Source organism: Hemiscyllium ocellatum, chromosome 5 (genome assembly GCF_020745735.1).
Source record: "Hemiscyllium ocellatum isolate sHemOce1 chromosome 5, sHemOce1.pat.X.cur, whole genome shotgun sequence".
In the NCBI taxonomy this organism is placed as follows: domain Eukaryota; kingdom Metazoa; phylum Chordata; class Chondrichthyes; order Orectolobiformes; family Hemiscylliidae; genus Hemiscyllium; species Hemiscyllium ocellatum.
The window spans coordinates 131,787,804-131,808,745 of record NC_083405.1 but is presented as its reverse complement, the minus strand read 5'-3'; the positions used below and the strand labels follow the sequence as shown (position 1 = coordinate 131,808,745).

Below are 20,942 nucleotides of genomic sequence, written 5' to 3'. Positions count from 1 at the left end.
CAATCATCCCCTCTAAATCTCAATGCATTACTCTGCATTGGTTTTATATTACCAAGTCCTTTATTGTTGATGGATTGAAGTCTTGGTTTACAACAAAATTGGAAGCATTTTTACCACATCAACTACATCTTGCCACTACCTTAACAGCAATTAACAGTGGAGAATAAGTACTGTCTTTGCCATTATCTCCCATTTCTCAAAAATTAGTCTTTTTTTTAAATAACAAAACTCCGCCTAGTGCTGCCTTATAGAGGTTTTCCATCAAGTAGACAGGTTGGGATATCTGGTCGGCATGGACAGGTTGGACCGAAGGGTCTGTTTCCATGCTGTACATCTCTATGACTCTAAGTAGACTTGGCCATTCACTAACAAAATGTGTTTTTGCTTCTTGTTAAAACAGGTGCCTGTGCAGTCCTGGTTCGACGACATGTCAGATACTGAGTTGTTTGATCTGATTCCATTCTTTGAAGGACTGAGTAAAGAAGAGGATGTTTACAGTATGCTGCAGAACCTCCGCGGCAGGTAGCGATTGTGCTCCGGGCATGTCTTCTCGGCAGATTCTTAGGTTGTTCTTGCCCGATTTTTATCCCATTCCCCTTCACTTCCCCAATCTACGCCCTTGCCACTTCCCATCCCTCCCCCTTCGCAGCGTTGTGTTTTTGTTTTTTGTAATGAAAGGAAAGCTTCCTTCAGTTTCCCCTGCCTCGCGTACCTGTGCTTGGATCGAAACTGCAACTCTTGGAGGAGGAGCAGGAGGGAGGTATCATCAGACAAGAAACACTTCAGTGGTTCCTGTCGTTGACTCGTTATGGACAAGGTGATTGACGTCCACTGAGCTTCTCAAAGCCTGACGTTGGAAAGTCGCACATGACCAGACTTCATCTAAAAGGAAGAACTATCAGAGTAAATCACCGACATAAAAAACAAAATGAAAAAATTGTTATGGACTACAGTTTGAGTAGAAAACTTCTCTCTACCTACCAAAAACAAGTATTTGAGCAGTTCTGTGATATTTTGAGTACTTTTTCCCTCTTTTGTTAATTTTTTTGGTTGTTGCTATGCAGACAGTCATGCTGACCTACAGTAGCTGACCTGATTCTGTGATCTCACTTTTGCAGAATGAAGTGCCTTTTTGAAGAAAAAAAAGTTGATAATTTTAGATGAGAAAAAAAAGCAGAGTTAATTTTTTTGTACACTGCATATTCCAGAGATCTTTTATCTTTTAATGACTGTAAGTTTTAAAACAAAAAAATCTTTATGAGCACTGTTATTTATGCTGAACACGTTGAATTATAAGTGCTGGGTATAAGTCTCCAGAGTCATTAAACTTTAAATTTTATATCAATTGGCTTAACAATAGTTAATGGGCACCCAATTATGTTTTTTTTAATTACTATTTTAAATATAGATATAGTTTAGGGTTACCAATGTCACTTAAAAAAACAGCCACTGCAGTCTGACTTGATCAGGGACAGATTGCAAGTTGGAATTATTCAGATCCAACAGGTACTCTGGGGAATGACATGGTGCTGCCAGATACTGTAATGGATACTTTTATTTTCTTTCTCCCACCACATTGTTGTACACTGCCTCCCCCCCCTCCCCTTTCCACCTCTTTTAATCTAAATAGAATGCCAAAAGGGTTTGCTAAATCTTGATGCGGGTTCCGTGTCTGTAGCTGAAGTATCGATTTAACTAAATTCCTCCACTTTAGCATTCACACAATCAACACTACAACATTGCAGGGAGTGGTGTTGGACGAGTCTTGCCTTGAATTTTGTGGACAGATTTCTGCCAGCATGTTCTGTGCATGGAAGGATGTCTGACCACATCACAAACACTCACGGTGTGCATCGTGATGGACAGCGGGCACAGGGACAGAGTGAGCGGGGTTTGGGGCCGGGGGTGGGGGGAGGAGTTATCACAGGTGAGCTATATAGTATGGTGGAAATTTTGGGGCATTTAAGATCCGATCTTTGCAAACAATGTTACTGTTGTTCTGTTTATTTCAAACTTTACCTGCTATCTCCATGAAACAATCAATCCATCGCAAATGGCAGCAGTGATAATGCTTGGATTTATATTGTGAACGAGTCTGTCTGTCTTTTGTTACCTCAAATGCACTGTCTGATGCTAAACCTTACTAAGTGGCTTCCTTTCTCTCACTGTCTTTCGCTGGATGTTGGGGGTCTCATCTGAAAACTGGGTGTCTCACTCCACAGTCTGTGAGTACTGATGCAGCATGTCGATGGGCTACAGTTTTCAACTAAATTTTCAAAGTTATTTAAGTTTTCATTTTATACTTACCTCCCTTCCTTCCTACCCATTCGAACTCTGATTTCTCTTTAAAGGTAGCTCTGTGGCAGCAGGCCACTGTTGTCACCTTGAGGAAGAAGATTATCTTCTTGGATTTTCTTTAGGGTGGAATTTCCTCTTTTGTTAGTCTCCAACAGATACTGAACATATGTCCATGTGCATGTGCAGACTGGCCAATTTTCAAATTGTCCACATTGTTAGTAAATGTAACTTTGTCAGTAGTGATACTGGAGATGATGTTAGCGCAGAAGTGAAAAGTCCGGAGCTGAGTATAACTTGCACAGTCAAGTCACAAACAGGCTTGGTAGCTCAGGCAGCGTCTGTGTAGAAAAAGAGTGGTGTCGAAGGTCAATGAACCTCCATGAGAACTAACTTTTTTATTTGCCTATTTTTTGTCCTTGGCCATTTATTTACTTGTTTGCCAGTACAGGTTAGCCTGCTATCTTTCTTATTGGTCCAGCACAACGACGGTGGCTTTATTGTATTGATTTTATTTGTTGAACTGACTGTAATGCCTGGGATGGGCAATAGGGACAGCATGGAGGAATAGTTTTAAAAGCCAGATTTACTGCCCAATTACTTTGTCTCAAAATGGATGTTGGGATAAGCAAGAGGACAGGGTAGAGTTGGACAATAGTATTGGCCAGTATACTCAATGTGGGAGGATACAAAAAGAATGGCCACTTTGGGTAAGTTAGCAGAACATTATGGAATAACACCTAGTACTTTTTTTGGCAGGTGACGATTTAAAATAACAAATGGTGTGTAGGCTGTGAAGTAAAGATATCACTTCTATATTTCCCACTTAGGTGATTGCATTGAAAAAATTTGCACATGAAACATATTGATAGCGCTCTTTCCTTCCATTTTATAATTATTTTAGCAAATCTGTTAGGAGGGAATACCACACTGTTACCAGTTTCCATGTTTCTTTGGCAGGTTAAATTCTTGAATGCTGTTTTAATTTCAGATTTTTACATTCCTGAGTGGAATGTGTACCCTTGTGTATTGGCAGTAGCTTTGAGTTTCAGTGTTTAAGTTACAACCTAATACAATATACAATACCTAATTACAGAATGGTTGGTAACTCACTGAACCCCGTTTGAATTTCATCTGGATAGGCAAAATCTTTCATCGTTGAAACTAGTATATCCCCAGTGAAGTGTATTGAGGCATTTTTGTTCAGTTAGTGCCACAGCACAAAGTCTTTTTTCTGTTGGAAATCTACAAATGTCCAGGTAATGGTTGGTGCTGCACAGTATTGCTGTGAGGCACAATATTGTTTAAAGCAAACAAGGAAGAGTTTGGCTTGTAACCAGCTCGTGGATTGTAGAAATAAATCCATCACAACAGTGAATGGGAAATGTTCCACTACATATCCTCCCTCAAAATGTGCGAAATACATGAAGATCTGTTGATGCATTTGTTTCACTGTTTGTAATTACTGATGCCACAGATTTGCTTCTGGTTGCCTAGAATAGCAAAGATTACAAATTTATATAGCACAAAAGTCTATTTGGCCCCTCTGGCCAAGCCTAAGATCTATCTACTTTGTCCTGTCTCCTGCTGTTCCCCATATCCTTCTAAATTTATCTTTCAGTTTATTTATCTATTCCCTTCTGAAAGTTATCATTAAAATTGTTTCCACGAATTTTCAGACAGCACTTTCTAGATCATAATAACACTGTGTAATTAAGTAATAACTCCTCTCCCTGAGTTGTTCTTGTCAATTATTGTAAATCTACACTCTAGATACCGTTCTTCTTGGCAATGAGAACATTTGTTCGGATGCACTCTTATTATAAAATTTTCTTCATTTTTACATGGTAAGCTTTCCACATGCTGGGGGTTTCATTATGCTTTTTGTTGCTTGTACATCTGACAGATCTGCAGGCTGACTGCTCCTCATTGCAAACCCCACGCAGTCCAAGATTGGCCTGTGAACAGTTAAACCCACTTGCATACTGTTTCTTTAGTCCTTTGACAATTTGCTGTTCCATTTATTTTGAACTAGTTAATATCTTCAGCAAATGGGGGGAAACCTGCTGAACCTTTGTTTGCCCTCTAGGGTTTGGCGTGTGCTTTTAAACTCCAGTTATCCATGAACTATCAGGAATTCTGACTAAATCCTATAAAGAAGATCTCAGAATTTTGGATGACTTGTGGGTTCCTCTTGTGAAGCATTGGGGTACTCGGGCTCTGCCTAGATTATTTTCTGTAGGGTGGGGAGGGGACAACCAAATTTCATCATCCTGTATTAACTAGAGAAAGTTTATCCTTCAGCTGGTAAATCCAAGGCTCATGTTATCTGCGATGCCCTCTAGAGGAAATAGCTTGTTAGTCATCATTGTTGATAGTCATAGAGTCTTAGAGAGTCATAGAGATGTACAGCACAAAAGCAGACCCTTCAGTCCAACTCGTCCATGCCGACCAGATATCCTAACCCAATCTAGTCCCACCTGCCAGCATCTGGTCCATATCCCTCCAAACCCTTCCTATCCATATACCCATTCAGATGCCTTTTAAGTGTTGCAATTGTACTGGCCTCCACCACTTCCTCTGGCAGCTCATTCCATACATGTACCACCCTCTGAGTCAAGAAGTTGCCTCTTGGGTCTCTCTTATATCTTTCCCTTCTCACCCTAAACCTAAGCCCTCTAGTTCTGGATTCCCCGACCCCAGGGAAAAGACTTTGTCTTTTTATCCTTTCCATGTCCCTCATTATTTTATAAACCTCTATAAAGTCACCCCTCAGTCTCCGGCGTTCCAGGGAAAACAGCCCTAGCCTATGCAACCTTTCCCAATAACTCAAATCCTCCAACCCTGGCCAACATCCTTGTAAATCTTTTCTGAACCCTTTCAAGTTTCACAACATCTTTCCAATAGGAAGGAGACCAAATTACATGCAATATTCCAACAGTGGCCTAGCTAATGTCCTGTACAGCTGCAACATGACCTCCCAACTCCTCAGAGTACTCAATACTCTGACCAGTAAAAGAAAGCATACCAAACGCCTTCACTATCCTATCTACCTGCGACTCCACTTTCAAGGAGCTATGAACCTGCACTCCAAGGTCTCTTTGTTCAGCAACACTCCCTAGGACCTTACCATTAAGTGTATAAGTCCTGCTAAGATTTATTTTCCCAAAATGCAGCACCTCACATTCATCTAAATTAAACTCCATCTGCCACTTCTCAGCCCATTGGCCCATCTGATCAAGATCCTGTTGTAATCTGAGGTAACCCTTCTTCACTGTCCACTGCACCTCCAATTTTGGTGTCATCTGCAAACTTAACTAACTATACTTCATCATTCCCATTTGTTTGGGATAGTGACCAGGTAACAGTTTATGTGTGAGATTTTGACCCAGCAAAAATACAACACTCACCGCCCCCCCCCGCAGTGAGACAGTAACAAAGGAATTAAATGTTTGAATACAATATAGTAAACATGAGAGGGAGAATAATTAATTGTGGAGAAGAAGAATGAACCATGAAGTTCAGAGTTTGCTTGCTATATGTGAGTCACAGTTGATGGAGTTGAATAGGATAAAGGCCAGGAACAGTCTGCAGCAGTGAGCTTTAATTAGCTTTCAGTAATCAGTGCCAAGTATGAATGGCCATTTATTGCTCCACACACCTATTAGGGAAAGATTATTGAACAAATGAAACCAAGAAATTCATTTGCTCTTTATTTATTCATCATATAGCAATTTGCATTATCCATATTTTCATAAGGGGAATTAACCTTTCATGGACTTGTTTATTATGTGTCTAGGAATATTTACTGTGAAACTACACTTGCAATAATGAACCTGATAGATCATAAACGTCAGGTGTAGTCATTGCTTTTTATTCATTCTCATTTTGGACTCAGTTCTATTTCAGTGGATGCTGCTCACGTTGGGAGCTTAACCCAGGGCTGTGTAAAACTATTCCTCATGACTATATGTCTATCATTTTAAAAATGTTAACTGCTGTCTCCCCCTGCCCCCCCAAAAAAGTCAAGGCACAACCATTTTGGAGGACTGGCCAGGCACTACAGAATTGCTCTACAATTTTTTTTTAAAAGTTTTTGTATGCTTTAAAACTTTTAAATGTGGTATTGGCAAGTGCCTCTTCTATTTCCTTTAAAAAATTATTACCCATAAGGTTATTTTTTAACCCTGTTGCAAATGTTTTCTGTTTCATAGCAGAGTACGGAGAGTACTGCAACTTTCCAACATATTAATGTAATCTGCATTTGCTTTTTTTCTCTCAAGCTCCTTTCCATGCACCATATCATAGTAAGAATGAAAATTGAATTCGATTTCTGTTTTGAAACACTCGCAGTACCTACTAAACGTCAAATGCTTACGCGTTAATCAAGCTTTTAGCATTATGGAATGGTAACTTGCAAACCACTCCATATGATTTAATTTCATTTTCTTCCATTTGTTGAAGTAAACTCGCACTGGTTAAAGAAACTAACATGGTTTCAAAATCTTTTTACCTCTGTGACTTACTCATATGTAGTATTGCAGTCAAAACTAACTTCCCAACATTTTTCATGCTGCTGTATGTGTTGGACTGTGTACGAGAGTGTGAGCATGCCTATGTAATCTTAAGGGACTTCAAAAATCAACCTACAGAGTCACTATTTATTTCCCTCTGAAGCATCAGTACTGTGACTGTGTGATGGCAATAAAAGGTCCAGATTTACAATGACATTGGTTGGTTTGAGTGAAGTGGGAGGGAGCTGGATGAGGGAAATGGAGTAATATGGCCATAGTACACCGAGTGAGAGAATGTGTGTTTGTTAAGTGCTGTGTATCCATCCTATGAATCAATGTAAGAGGCACATACTCAGCTTAGTTAGCCAAACATTACTTTTTTTAAGTGTGTAGATTATGTACAACTCCTTTTTAATGTAATCGTGTTCAGCTCAAACCAATGGTTTGTACGGTCTTTCCATTTTTCTTTTTAAAAACTTGGCAAACAAATGAACCACTTGCCTTAAACTCCAGTAAATGAATGTTCAACATAATTTCTGTTCTCTCACAAGTTGTATAGACTCTGTACAGTGATATGGACTAACTGTTTGTTTTCTCTAAGTGCAGAGGATTGTGCAGGAAACATAATCCCAGTCTGAAAACAAAATTGAGCATTCCATTTATCTTTAATTCTGTAAAAATCTCGACTGTTCTAAAACCGGTGTTTGTAAATGGTCTGTTCTGTGCCTCTGATTCTAAAGGTGCTCCAAAGGATGTTTGCCTTTTAAATGGTTGCTTGGGGATGGGTGGGGGTGGGGAAGGAAGGGGAAAGGAAATAGAGTAAGGGAAACTATGCAAAACAAGCTGTTGAGGCTAGGGAGGGGGTAGGTCTTCCCTCTCTGCATCCTTCAACTTCCCATAGTTACCTTTCCATTTCCCTGCCTACTCCAGACTGTTCAGAAAAAAAAACACCAGACAGACAGGGGAGAAGGTAGGGTGGGAGGGACCTTGCTTGTTTTTCATAGTTTTATTGTAGTTCCACAGTTGGTGGCACTTTTCCACTTTGATCAGCAATACTTGAGAAACACTATAAAGTTTAAGAGGGAAAGAAACAGAAATGGTTGTTACTGTCGGTTATTGAATAATCTGTTTCTTTACTTTCACCAATAAAATAAACTTTTAAACAAATGTCGTACATCAAGTATTTTTCTACCATGCATCAGTTATTCCTGGCTCACAGGCTGGGGAGTCCTGTTGCATTCACCAGTGTAACTATAGAGGTATTTGTTGAAGCTTTCTTGAAAAATAAGTTTGTTTTAATGAGCAAATCTATTAAAAGCTAACTTGCTTTCTACTTCAAAGCGCTGTGATTTCACGGAGACTTTTTTCTCCTCCCTTTGTTAAATGGCAATTTTCAGGTCAGTCTGTGGGACTGCTGGGCAGAGATACAATGGCTGCTGAATTCCTGAGGCCTGGTATCAGCCTTGAGAAGGAGGCACTTTTTTTGAGGATCTCTTATTTAGAGGTAAAAGATCAATCCAGAACTCTGAAACTAAATTTTAATTGGGTATATAACTGGGAAAAATAGTAAATGGGAGAACTGTAAAAAAAAATCTACACACAAAGTGGACATGACAGTCATAAGCAAAATAATTCATTGTCTCAGTCATACAACTGGAGTTGTCACTTTATATGTAAAGCTTGAGTGAAAATAGCATTTAATTTTGCAGTGTTACCACTGCTATTAAATAGCTGCACTTAAGTTTATTTGAAAAAGTTATTGTCCTAATTTTAAAGTCACGATATAATTGTCAAGAAAACATTCAGTTGTGGAAATCACAGCTACTCATTGCTCGTTATACTTCAGCATGGGTCAGGATGTACTATAGTTTCTTTACTGATTTAGTTGATTCAGTTTGAGCTTATCATTAATTAAATAATTCACATAGTGAATATTTGTGTTTAACAGTTGTGATGTGAACATGTGTGAATCATTTAGTAAAATGTGCCAAACTTGGCTTGAACATGGCTCAGACTCAGCCTTGATGGCTTTGAATCATAGACTATTTGTAAAATTATATAGTACAAAAAAACGCTCTTTATTTCGGGATGCCTGTTCTTTGAAAGCGCTATCTAATATTCTACTCCACCTTCCCAATCTCCAAAGCTGCACAAACATTTTTCTTCCAAATACTTATCCAGCCCCCTTTTTGAGAATAATTGAATTTGCTTCCATTTAACACATTTAAGATCGCAACTCAATGCATCAGAAAATGTATTATCATTTCCTCTCTACTCCGTCTGCCAATTACATTAAATGTGTGTCTTTCTGATTACTGATCCAACTACCATTGGAAGCTGTTTCACCTTATATACTGTATCAAAGCCTTTTGAGATATTGAATACCTTTATCTGTCTCCACTTAATCAGTTTCAGTCTATGGGGCACAACATCAAGTTCCCTGGTTTCCTCAAATAACCAAAGCGCTTTTTTCTCCAAACAAACATATCCCTGTATCATTCTGGTAAATCACTGCACCCTTTCTGAGGCTTTGGCATTATGCATTCTTCCCAAAGAAAAATGCCAAGATTGACCTGGTACTCCCAACTTTGGCCTAATCAATAATGATAAAGCTTTACTAGAACCTACTTCTTGCTCTTGTATCTGTGTTTATAAAAACAGAAGTGGGTCCATATAATTTGTAAACATGGTTGACTGGTCTGAGTATATTAGGAGATTGAAGTTGCATCCCATCACTTCATTAAGTAATGTATGTTGACCCTTCAACACATTGCTGAGCCCTTGTATTTGTGCATTCAACCTGGTGATATATCTCTTTTTTTTCAAGGAGGAAATCAAGTAGTGAGTGGGAATTGGAGGAAGAGTGAGGCAATGTGATTATGGATGAGACCAAAGAAGTGACTAGCTAGGTCGCAGGGTTGCCAACACTCCAGGATTGCCCTGGAGTCTACAGGATTTGAAGACTGACGTTCAGGACACTGCGAGCAAAAGCCAGAAGACAAATCATAGGGACATTTTACAAAGTATTTTTAAATAAAAAAAGTCTTTAAACTATTGTTTACCTGTTATATTGAAATTAAATCTGAGTTGGGGGGAGCTAAAGACTGGTTAACTGTTAAGTATTATCTGTTTGGTATTTCTTCTTTGATTGCTCTTGGGATGACGTTGGGATAACTGGTTCTGGATTAGCGGTGCTGGAAGAGCACAGCAGTTCAGGCAACAACCAAGGAGCAGCGAAATCGACGTTTCGGGCAAAAGCCCTTCATTCCTAATGAAGGGCTTTTGTCCGAAACGTCGCTTTTGCTGCTCCTTGGATGCTGCCTGAACTGCTGTGCTCTTCCAGCACCACTAATCCGGAATCTGGTTTCCAGCATCTGCAGTCATTGTTTTTACCTCGTTGGGATAACTGGTGTAAGGACTGTTTGGGGCAGTTAATGATAGCAGGTCATATGATAAAGTTTCTAGGAATATATCTGATTTCGACCAATCCGAAGCCAAAGGGAAGTGAGAATGCACAGTACCGTATTTGAGAGAGAAAAGAACAGGTATTATGGGCCAGAGTGTAGAAAGGCAGAAAATGGTAATAGGTCAAGGTGTTACATTGTGGAGAAGTGCTGTGCTGCAAAAGAAGAAATCACTAATTGAATGAGGCGTAGCAATCTGAAATAGGAATTCCTTCAGTTTCTGTTAACCTTTGTTTTTTTTTTGTTACTGTGCGCACAAGTTGTTGTCAAACCTGGTTAATGCTAAATAGTAGAATGTGGAACTCAGTTTATAAATAAGAATATGTGTGATGTGAGACCAGGAGCTGACGAAACATACGGCATGTGGCCACAATCTTGAGGTGTAGAAAAATCGTTAACTGCATATCTTTTATCTTAATTTTTGTATAAGCAGAGCCTTGTATGAACCTCGAGGATTTGATGACAGGTACATTCTGAAACCTTTTACAATGGAAGAATTGAAATGGTACTAGAAAGGGGTACTCAAACTTAGCATCCAGTATAGAGAGAGAACACAGACAGTTTGGCAGTCGGCTCAATGTATAGTGCTGTAATATGTGAATAACAAAGACTGGAATTGGTCTTTGCAGCGAATGGACTGGCAGTGCTCATGTAAATTAAGATTGGCCTCCTTGGCAAGAATTGAAGAGTGCCTAATTTCTGTGAGACATAGTAAAATTCAACAGCTTTATGAGAGGATGGGGGGTTGAAATGAGGAAAATATTCAATGTAGCTGAGAAACATACTGCCCTGCTCTCACTCCTTTCAATTTATGAGGCAACCAGATCCATTGAAGTTTGTTAATTATCCTCATTTTAATTCTGATTAGATAAATATTATAAGACAGAGACATCTTTCGTCCCAAACAATCTGTATTGATGTCCATAGGAACAGTGGTCCTCATCTCATGGAAAACTGCCCCCAGATGCTGAAAACCTGAAATACTCAGCAGGTCAGCCAGCAACCGGATGATGAAACATAGTTAACATTTCAGATCAACAACCATCATGGATCATGTTAGCAATGCCACTACTACTGAGACAGGGAAGGGGAAGAAGAAACAAAAGGTCTCTGACAGGGTGGAGAACTGGGATGTTTAAATTACAAAAAACAAATGGCGTGCAAGACAAAAATGGGAGTGAAATGGGACAAGAAACAATGTTAAGGAGCTGTAAACGTCAATAAAACTATTATCAGCAGTTGCTGATTGAAGTTAAGTAGAGTTGCTAAAATTAATTTGGAGTCCAGAAAGTTATGAAGCTAATCTGCTAGGTTTTTCTTTTAAGGGATGAAGTGTAACTAGCATCGTTTGTTCCCCAAGCACAAAATACCGTGAGTTGAATGGTTTACTTGGCCAATTCAAAGGGCAGTTAAGAGTTAACTGAACTGGTGTGGGTCTGGAATCACTTTTGGGCCAGAATAAGTAAGAACAGCAGATTCTTTTCTCATCATCCTACTGCGCTCCAACATGATGCTGCTACAATTTTGTAGAGATGCTCTGGTATGCAGTCAGTGAATGTCTGTATACAGTAGACTCTTCTTCCAGAATATTGCACATTTAATAAGATAAGAGCCCATGGTATTAGAGGTTGTATATTAGCACAGAGAATAGGATAACTAATAGACAGATTTGAGCTATATTTTCAGGAAGGTAACCTGTGACTAGTGGAATGCCACAGGGATGAGTGCTGGGGCCACAGTTATTTACAATATATATTAATGACTTGGATGAGGAAAGGGAATGTACAATAGCTAAGTTTGTGGATGACCTGTCCTTGGTCCGTTAGCCCTCCATTCGTTGCATATTAGATTAAATTATCTACAGTGTGGAAACAGGCCCTTTGGCCCAACAAGTCCTGACTGCCCCTCCCAAGAGAAACCACCCAAATCCATTCCCCTACCCTACATTTACCCTGACTAACGCACCTAACACTGTGGCCAATTTTGTATGGCCAATTCACCTGACCTACACATCTTTGGATTGTGGGAGGAAACCGGAGCACCTGGAGGAAGCCCACGCAGACACAGGGATAACGTGCAAATTCCACAGAGGGGTGGGCATCGAACCCAGGACCCTGGTGCTGTGAGGCAGCAGTGCTAACCACCGAGCCACCACACTGTCCAAATTCTGCAGCAAGTTGCAGACTCCTAACACTCCCCGTGTAAAAAAATAAACTTACCGTGGCATTACTTGTCAAAGACAGTATCACAGCAGTGGAATGGACGATGGAAGAGGACTTGCCATCTGAGGTAGTTTGGGCTGAGGTTAGAAATAGGAAAGGTGAGGTCACCCTGTTAGGTGTTTTCTACAGGCCTCCTAATAGTCCTAGAGAAGTAGAGGATAATATTGCGAGGATGATTCAGGAAAAGAGTGAAGGTAGCAGGGTGGTTGTTATGGGGGACTTTAACTTCCCAGATATTGACTGGGAGAGATATAGCTCGAGTTCATTAGATGGGTCGGTGTTTGTACAATGTGTGCAGGAGGGTTTCCTGACACAATATGTCGACAGGCCAACAAGAGGGGAGGCTATATTGGATTTGGTTCTAGGTAATGAACCAGGCCAGGTGTTAGACTTGGAGGTAGGTGAGCACTTCGGGGACAGTGACCACAACTCGGTGACTTTTACTTTAGTGATGGAGAGGGATAATCGTGTGCCGCAGGGCAAGAGCTATAGCTGGGGGCAGGGAAATTATGATGCAGTGAGGCATGACTTAGGATGTGTGGATTGGAAAAACAGGCTTCAAGAGAAGAACACTAATGAGATGTGGGGAGTGTTCAAGGAGCAGCTACTGCGTGTCCTCGATAGGTATGTACCAGTCAGGCATGGTGTAAAGGGCCTTGTGAGGCAGCCGTGGTTTAGTAAGGAATTGGAGTCCCTTGTGAAAGGGAAGAAGGCGGCATATGTAAAGATGAGGCGTGAAGGTTCAGTAGGGGCGATTGAGAGTTATAAGGTAGCCAGGAAGGAGCTAAAGAGGGAGCTAAGAGAAGCGAGAAGGGGACATGAAAAGTCTTTAGCTGGTAGGATTAGGGAAAACCCAAAGGCTTTCTATCGGTACGTCAAGAATAAAAGGATGACTAGGGTAGGTATCTATCCAGTCAAGGATAGTAGTGGGAAGTTGTGTGTGGAGGCGGAGGAGATTGGAGAGACATTAAATCAGTACTTTTCATCAGTATTCACTCAGGAACAGGACACTGTTGCTGATGTGAATATGGAATCACAAATAATTAGAATGGATGCCCTGGAAGTATGCAGGGAAGAGGTTTTGGGAATATTGGAAAGGATGAATATAGATAAGTCTCCTGGGCCTGATGGCATTTACCCCAGGATCCTATGGGAAGCTAGGGAGGAGATAGCAGAGCCATTGGCCTGGATTTTTATGTCGTCGTTGTCAACAGGAATAGTACCAGAGGACTGGAGGATAGCGAATGTGGTCCCATTGTTCAAGAAAGGGAGTAGGGATAGCCCTAGCAACTATAGGCCAGTGAGTCTGACTTCAGTGGTGGGCAAAGTCTTAGAGAGAATGGTAAGGGATAAGATTTATGAACATCTGGGTAGGAATAACGTGATCAGGGATAGCCAGCATGGTTTTGTGAAGGGCAGGTCGTGCCTCACAAACCTTATTGAGTTCTTCGAGAAGGTGACTAAGGAAGTGGATGAGGGTAAAGCAGTAGATGTTGTGTATATGGATTTTAGTAAAGCGTTCGATAAGGTTCCCCATGGTAGGCTAATGCTAAAACTTCGGAGGTATGGCATTGAGGATACATTAGAGGTTTGGATTAGGAATTGGCTGGCTGGAAGGAGACAGAGGGTAGTAGTTGATGGATTATGTTCATCTTGGAGTGCAGTTACTAGCGGTGTACCACAAGGATCTGTTTTGGGACCATTGCTTTTTGTTATCTTTATAAATGATCTAGAGGAAGGGCTTGAAAGCTGGGTAAGCAAGTTTGCGGATGACACAAAAGTCGGTGGAGTTGTGGATAGTGAGGAAGGAAGTGGTAGGTTACAGCGGGATATAGATAAGTTGCAGAGCTGGGTGGAAATGTGGCAAATGGAATTCAATGTAGCTAAGTGCGAAGTCGTTCACTTTGGTAGGAATAACAAGATGATGGATTACTGGGCTAATGGTAGGCTACTTGGTAGTGTGGATGAGCAGAGGGATCTTGGTGTCCATGTACACAGATCTCTGAAAGTTGCCACCCAGGTAAATAGTGCTGTGAGGAAGGCATATGGTGTACTGGGCTTTATTGGCAGAGGAATTGAGTTCCGGAGTCCTGAGGTCATGTTGCAACTGTATAAGACTCTGGTGCGGCCTCATCTGGAGTATTGTGTGCAGTTTTGGTCGCCATACTATAGGAAGGATGTGGAAGCTTTAGAACGAGTGCAGAGGAGGTTTACCAGGATGTTGCCTGGAATGGTAGGAAAATCTTATGAGGAAAGGCTGAGGCACTTGGGGCTGTTCTCATTGGAGAAGAGAAGGTTTAGGGGAGATCTGATAGAAGTGTATAAGATGATTAGGGGTTTAGATAGGGTAGATACTAAGAACCTTTTACCGCTAATGGAGGCAGGTGTTACTAGGGGACATAGCTTTAAATTAAGGGGTGGTAGGTATAGGACAGATGTTAGGGGTAGATTCTTCACACAGCGGGTTGTGAGTTCATGGAATGCCCTGCCCGTATCAGTGGTGAACTCTCCTTCTTTATGGTCATTTAAGCGGGCATTGGATAGGCATTTGGAAGTTATTGGGCTAGTATAGGTTAGGTAGGATTCGGTCGGCGCAACATCGAGGGCCGAAGGGCCTGTACTGCGCTGTATCCTTCTATGTTCTATGTACCCCTCAGAATCTTGCACACAGTCTGCAGAGAGATATTAACAGGTTAAGTGAGTGGTGATAAAACTGGGTAGATGGAATATAGCATGGGAAAATGTGAAGTTATGCATTTTGGTAGCAAGGGTAAAGGAGCAAGATACTTAACTGAAGAAAAATGCAGAAAGCTCCTGAAGAGGGATTTGGAAGTCCTCATGCATGAATCACAAAAAGCTGGTGACCAAGTTCAACAGGTAAGAAGGAAGGCAAAAAGAATGGAGTGTAAAAGTAGGATGGTCGGCTAAAACTATACAAGGCACTAGTCAGACCACAGCTGGAATATTTTGAACAATTTGGGCCCCTTATCTAAGAAAATATATACTGGCATTGGAGGCAGTCCAGAGAAGATACAGTGAGCTGATAGTGGATCTGGAGGGACTGTGTTCTGAGGAGAGATTGAGTAGGTTGGACCTGTAGTTATTGATGAGAAGTGACTTTACTCAAGCATCCAAGATTCTTAGTGGATTTGACAAGGTAAAAGCAGAATGTTGTTTTCTGAGAGAATTTCGAACCAGAGAGCATAATCTCAGAATAAGGGTCACACATTTCATACAGAGGTGAGGAATTTCTTGCGAGGGCAATGAATCTAACACAGTTGGCAGTCAAGAGTGGGTCATTATATTCAAGGGTGAGATGGACTGTATGGGTATTAAGCATTACAGGAAAAAGGCAGGGAAGTGGAATTGAGGACTATCAGGTCAGCCATGATCTAATTAAGGGGAGGCAATGGCCTAATGGTATTATTGCTGGACTGTTAATCTAGAGACCCAGGTTTTAATCCTGCCATGGCAGTTGGTGGAATTTGAATTCAATAAAAATCTGGAACTAAGAGTCTAATAATGACTGTGAAACCATTGTCAATTGTTGGGAAAAATCCATCCTTAAACACTTTATCCTCGCCTGGTCTGGCCTATATTTGACTCCAGACCCATAGCAATGTGGTTGACTCTCGATTAAGGTTGGGAAATAAATGCTGGTCTAGCCAGTTATTCCTTCATCCCATGAATGAATAAAAAATTAAACAGCGGACTCAATTGGCTGAAATGACCTACTTCTGCTCCTATGTCTTAGTCTTATTAGAGTGAAACCAATAATTTAATAAAGCAAGTAATGGAATTTTAAGTGGTAGAGAGAGGATATGTTGAGTGCTAGAAAACTCAAACTTTTTGAACTAGTTTGTAAATTCAAAATATTTCAGAGGCAGTACAGTATACTGAAAAGTTAGTTTTAGTATAAAGCTTAGATACACATTAAGCAAAATGGTTGCTTTTAATTTTAGTGAATATCATACACACAGTGCAAGGGTCAGTTTGTTAAAAACTTGAAGGTTAGAAACTATGTAAAGAGGCAAATAGGTGGGGTAATAATTGAACTTTTCCATTTCATACAGTTCTGTATTGGGTGAAGACTATGAAAGGGATATTTGAGAAACCACTTACCTGTTAAGATTTGTTATATATCATCCTAGAAATGAGGGCTAGAACATTCTCCTTTTGAGTTTCCAGGCTAGACACGTACTCTCAATGCAGCAATAAAGCCTTGACCCCTCTCCAGGTAGAAGGCGGTTTAGACCAATGTAAGAAATGTCTGGAATACAGCAGATGAGGTTAGCAATTTCCGAGGTTCAACTTGATCCCCCATGTGTCGTTGGTTCCTTAAGAATCCAATATTCCTGATAGCCTTGCGACTAATTCTGCCCTGATTTTCATCTCCACTATCATTGCTGTCCATGCCCTCAGCTGCCTAGGCCCTAAATCAGACCAGAGTACGTGACCAAGTTGTCCTAGAAATAGTGGATCCATTTGTGTTCATGGAGTCATACAGCACAGAGACAAGCCTTTCAGTCCAATCAATCCATGTTGCCCCATCTGCCTGCTCTTGCCCCATATCCCTCCAAACCTTCCCTCGTCATGTAATTATCCAAATGTCTTTTAAATATTGTAATTGTACCTACCTCCCCCACTTTCTCAGGTCGTTCATTCCACACATGAACCACCATCTGTGTTTTTAAAAAAAAACACAGGGAGAATTTTTTTTAATCTGTCTCCTCACCTAAAAAAATGTGCCCCAATCTTGAAATCTCCCATCCTAGGGAAAAGGCAAATAACATTAATGTTATCTATATCTCTCATTATTTTATAAATTTCATCAGATTGTGTCTGAACCTCATACTGCAGTGCAAAGGTCCCAGCCTGTCCAATTTTTATTTATAACTCAAAACTTATATATGCAGCAGCATCCTGATAAATCTCTTCTGAATCCTCTCTAGTTGTCTTCCAATATTCTAAAGACTCTGGATTGGTTCCTACAGATTAGAGGGAGGCTATTGGAAGCCTTCTACTTAAGTGCTCTTCCAACCTCATGTTTCTCTCCTTTCTTAAGAAATGAGGCAGAGATAAAACTGGAAATTATAAACCAGTCATAAAACCAAGAACTGTGGATGCTGGAGATTTGAAACAAAAGAAATTGCTGGAGAAACTCAGCAGGTCTGACAGCATCTGTGGGGAGAAAGCAGAGTTAACATTTCAAGTCTAGTGACTAGGTTCTGATGAAGTTACTGGACTCGAAACATTAATTCTACTTTCTCCCCAAAGACAATGCCAGAACTACTGAGGTTCTCCAGCAATTTGTTTTTACTATAGAGGAGTCTGCCTGATGTCAGTAGAGGAAAATGTTAAAGTACTATAAATAACAGAGCACTTGAAAAATGGTGACAGATGCAGATAGGTTTGGCATAGATTTACAAAATGTCATGTTTGACAAATCTACTGCAACGCATCAAGGACATAACTCAGAGTTGATCAGGAGAGCCCTTGGTTGTCGTTTATTTGGAATTTAAGTTCCATTTAAGAAATTAATGTGTAAAATTAATGTGCATGGGATTGGGGATAGTGTGTTGAGATGGACAGACTGGTTGGCATTTCTCTGAAGAAGTATGCTGTTACTATAGAGTGAGTACAGTGAAAGTTTACCAGACTAATTCCTGGGATGGTGGGATTGATGTGTGAAGAGAAGTTGAATCTGTTTGGATTATACTTACTTACTGGAAGAATGAAGGGTGATCTCATTGAAAATTTAAAATACTTACAGGACTAAACTGGGTAGATGCAGGAAGGATGTTCCCGATGACAGGAGAGTACAGAACTAGAACCTAAGGCACAAGTTCAGGGTGAAAGGATGACCCTTTCAAACTCAGATGAGGACAATGGTGAATCTGTGGAACACAGGAGGCTATGGAAGCTAAGTCACAGTGCATTTAAGACAGAGATAGGTTTTTGATTGACAAAAGGATCAAGGGTTATGGGGTGAAGGCAGGACAATGGGGTTGAGAAACATATTAGCCAGGGGTCACAGTTCAAGGATACAGGTTAAACCATTTAGGACTGAAGTAAGCAAAGCTTTCTTCACCTAGAGAATAGCGAGCCTGTGCAATTCGTTACCAGAAAAAGCAGTTGAGACAAAGATTTGCTATGATTTCAAGAAGGAGTTGGATCTAGTACTTGGGGTTAAAAGGGATCAAAGAAAAAGCAAGGATCCAGTTCTTTTCTGAAAGTTTTTATTAAATCTGTTACCCTTTCAAGCAGTGCATTTCATAACATCACAACTTGCTTTGTGATGTGTAATAATTGTTTCCTCATGTAGCCTTTGTTTTTTTTTGGTTAATTAGCTTTGTGTCCCCTGGTTACTGATCCTTCGTTCATGGTACATTTGTTCTCATTTCTGTATTAAAGCCTTTCATGATTTTGAACATTTTTGTCAAATTTCCTCAGTTTTTCTGCTCAATTGAGAACAGTACAACTTCTCAGCCTCCCCATGTAAGTGGAGCCACCTTTTAGCTGGTGAAATTTTAATAAAGCTTTTCTTTTATCTTTAATGTCTTTATATTGGTCTTAGAGTATGGTGTATCCAGAATTGGGGACACTATTCCAACTGACCAGCGTTTTTAGTGGAACCACATCACACCCTTCAAATATGGATCACCTTGAGCGGTGCTTCTTCAGGAAAGTATTTTAACATTGGGACCAGATTTTAAAGTACAACACCAAAAAGTCACTTTTCTGTCTTTTTTAAAAATCTTTTCTGCATCTGTTGATAAAGCAAAGGATCCCATTAGCCTTTTAAGCACCTTTTCAACATATTCTGTCACCTTCAAGACCTTGAGTACAAAAGTTCCCAGGTCGGCCTCTCACTTTCAGCACCACTTTAAAAATTGGAACATTTAGGTTATTGCTTTCATTGAGGTTGCGCTCTGTCCATGTTTAACTAATAGCAGACATTGGTAACATACTCTGGCCTTTGGTTCATCCATTCAAATGCTGCTGTGGGGTACAGACTAATACCTTTCAAACTGAGGCATACGTGTTCCTGAAGCAAATCCCAAATTGCTTCTTTCAACATTGAAAGATGGAAACTTAATTTCCGAAGTTAATGCTTCACAGGTCAAAGAACATCTTCTTAAAATCTTCATCTCCCCCAGTGTCTTCACAATGGTTCATGTACTGCAGCTTTTTATGGATCAATGGATGAACACTGATGTTAGAGGATCTTTTTTATATATGATTGCTTAAGTTTTGAAAATTTGAGTTTGTGTTTATTGATTTATTAAACATACCATGTATATACTGGAGTAAGTATACACAGGAAAGAAACAAACAATTATGACTGATGGTTGGTGACTCATGTTACCGTCTGAACTCAGTATATTGGTGACCACACGTTTTATTAAAAGAAATACCACTGCCTGAAACTTTTCTTTTGTTTCTCAACGATGATCATTTGTACTTTTCTTTTATTATAGAATTAAGCTCAATGCTACAATATAATACAAGGGTAATCAAATTGGCCGATGCACTAACTTAAGTTAATATGCTGGTTTCCTTACTAAAGGGTATTTTCCATTAAGCTATCATGATCGGTATGATTCCTTTCCTATCATAACAATAATTACAGGCTTGCTACATCTAATTGATATTCTACTAAATGAAATCTGTCATTATGTCTGTCCTTCATTTTGTGCTTTCCAGCATGAGTTAATTCCTTCCATTCTACAACTTAAAATGTCAATATTTACCCAGATGTTTTCCCTTTGTGGAACTAACTTTTGTCTTTGCATGTATCACTGGTGATTGCAGCTACCTGAAATCACTTTACAATGGTCCAGCTTTCATTAAATTCTCTCCTTAAATAGGTGATTACTTCACTTCAAATCATGTCAGAGGTTCAGTTTCAGTTCAACTATTATTGATCACTGCTTTGTATTTGAATCAAAGTTTCCTATTTGAGAAACAAAACTGATTTCTCTTAATATTGTAATAGTGTCAATCACAATATTAGCATGTTGTAAATCAGTATGGACAATAAGGAGGAGGCCCAGTAGGATTATAAATTTCTTCTTGCCTCCAACACAAGCAGAATCCAGTTAAGTGAACAACTAACTGCATATCAACCCATAGGTCTGTCCTCTGAATGAAGGTCTGTTCATCACAGCCCACATGCATGCCATATGTTTACCAGGTATCGTTAAGTTGTTTTTGAATTTGGCATCTATTCTTAAGCAACTGTAACCACTGATGGTCTGACACAGATGATGTTGCTATTTTCACCAGCTATTGGATAATGTCCCCCAGGTGTGAGAATAGATGTTTAAGGGCTGTACGTCACAACTATCTTGATGCATCAAACTTGGCCCCAAAGCCCTTATTGTCCTTTTGGTTGAAAAAGATAATTGATCTTGTGGGTGGCACTGTGGTTCAGTGGTTAGCAC

The 20,942-nt window shown here is 40.0% G+C and overlaps 1 protein-coding gene across 6 annotated transcripts in view; it reads left to right on the top strand.

The window, feature by feature from the left end:
- The window catches only part of ctdspla (CTD (carboxy-terminal domain, RNA polymerase II, polypeptide A) small phosphatase-like a), a 268,785-nt gene extending 258,795 nt beyond the window's left edge, over positions 1 to 9,990 (top strand). For 2 of the 6 annotated variants that reach the window (XR_009644716.1, XR_009644715.1), the window contains 3 exons: positions 401 to 522; positions 8,207 to 8,313; positions 9,637 to 9,990. Coding sequence is in view for 4 of the 6 variants with exons in the window: in XM_060825207.1 (XP_060681190.1) it covers positions 401 to 522; positions 8,207 to 8,249 (165 nt within the window). In the remaining 2 variants the exon portion in view is untranslated. Of the gene's footprint in view, positions 1 to 400; positions 7,977 to 8,206; positions 8,463 to 9,636 lie in introns of those variants that run through there. The other 4 variants (XM_060825210.1, XM_060825209.1, XM_060825208.1 and 1 more) reach the window with 3 other exon arrangements.
- The last annotated feature ends 10,952 nt before the right edge of the window (positions 9,991 to 20,942 follow it).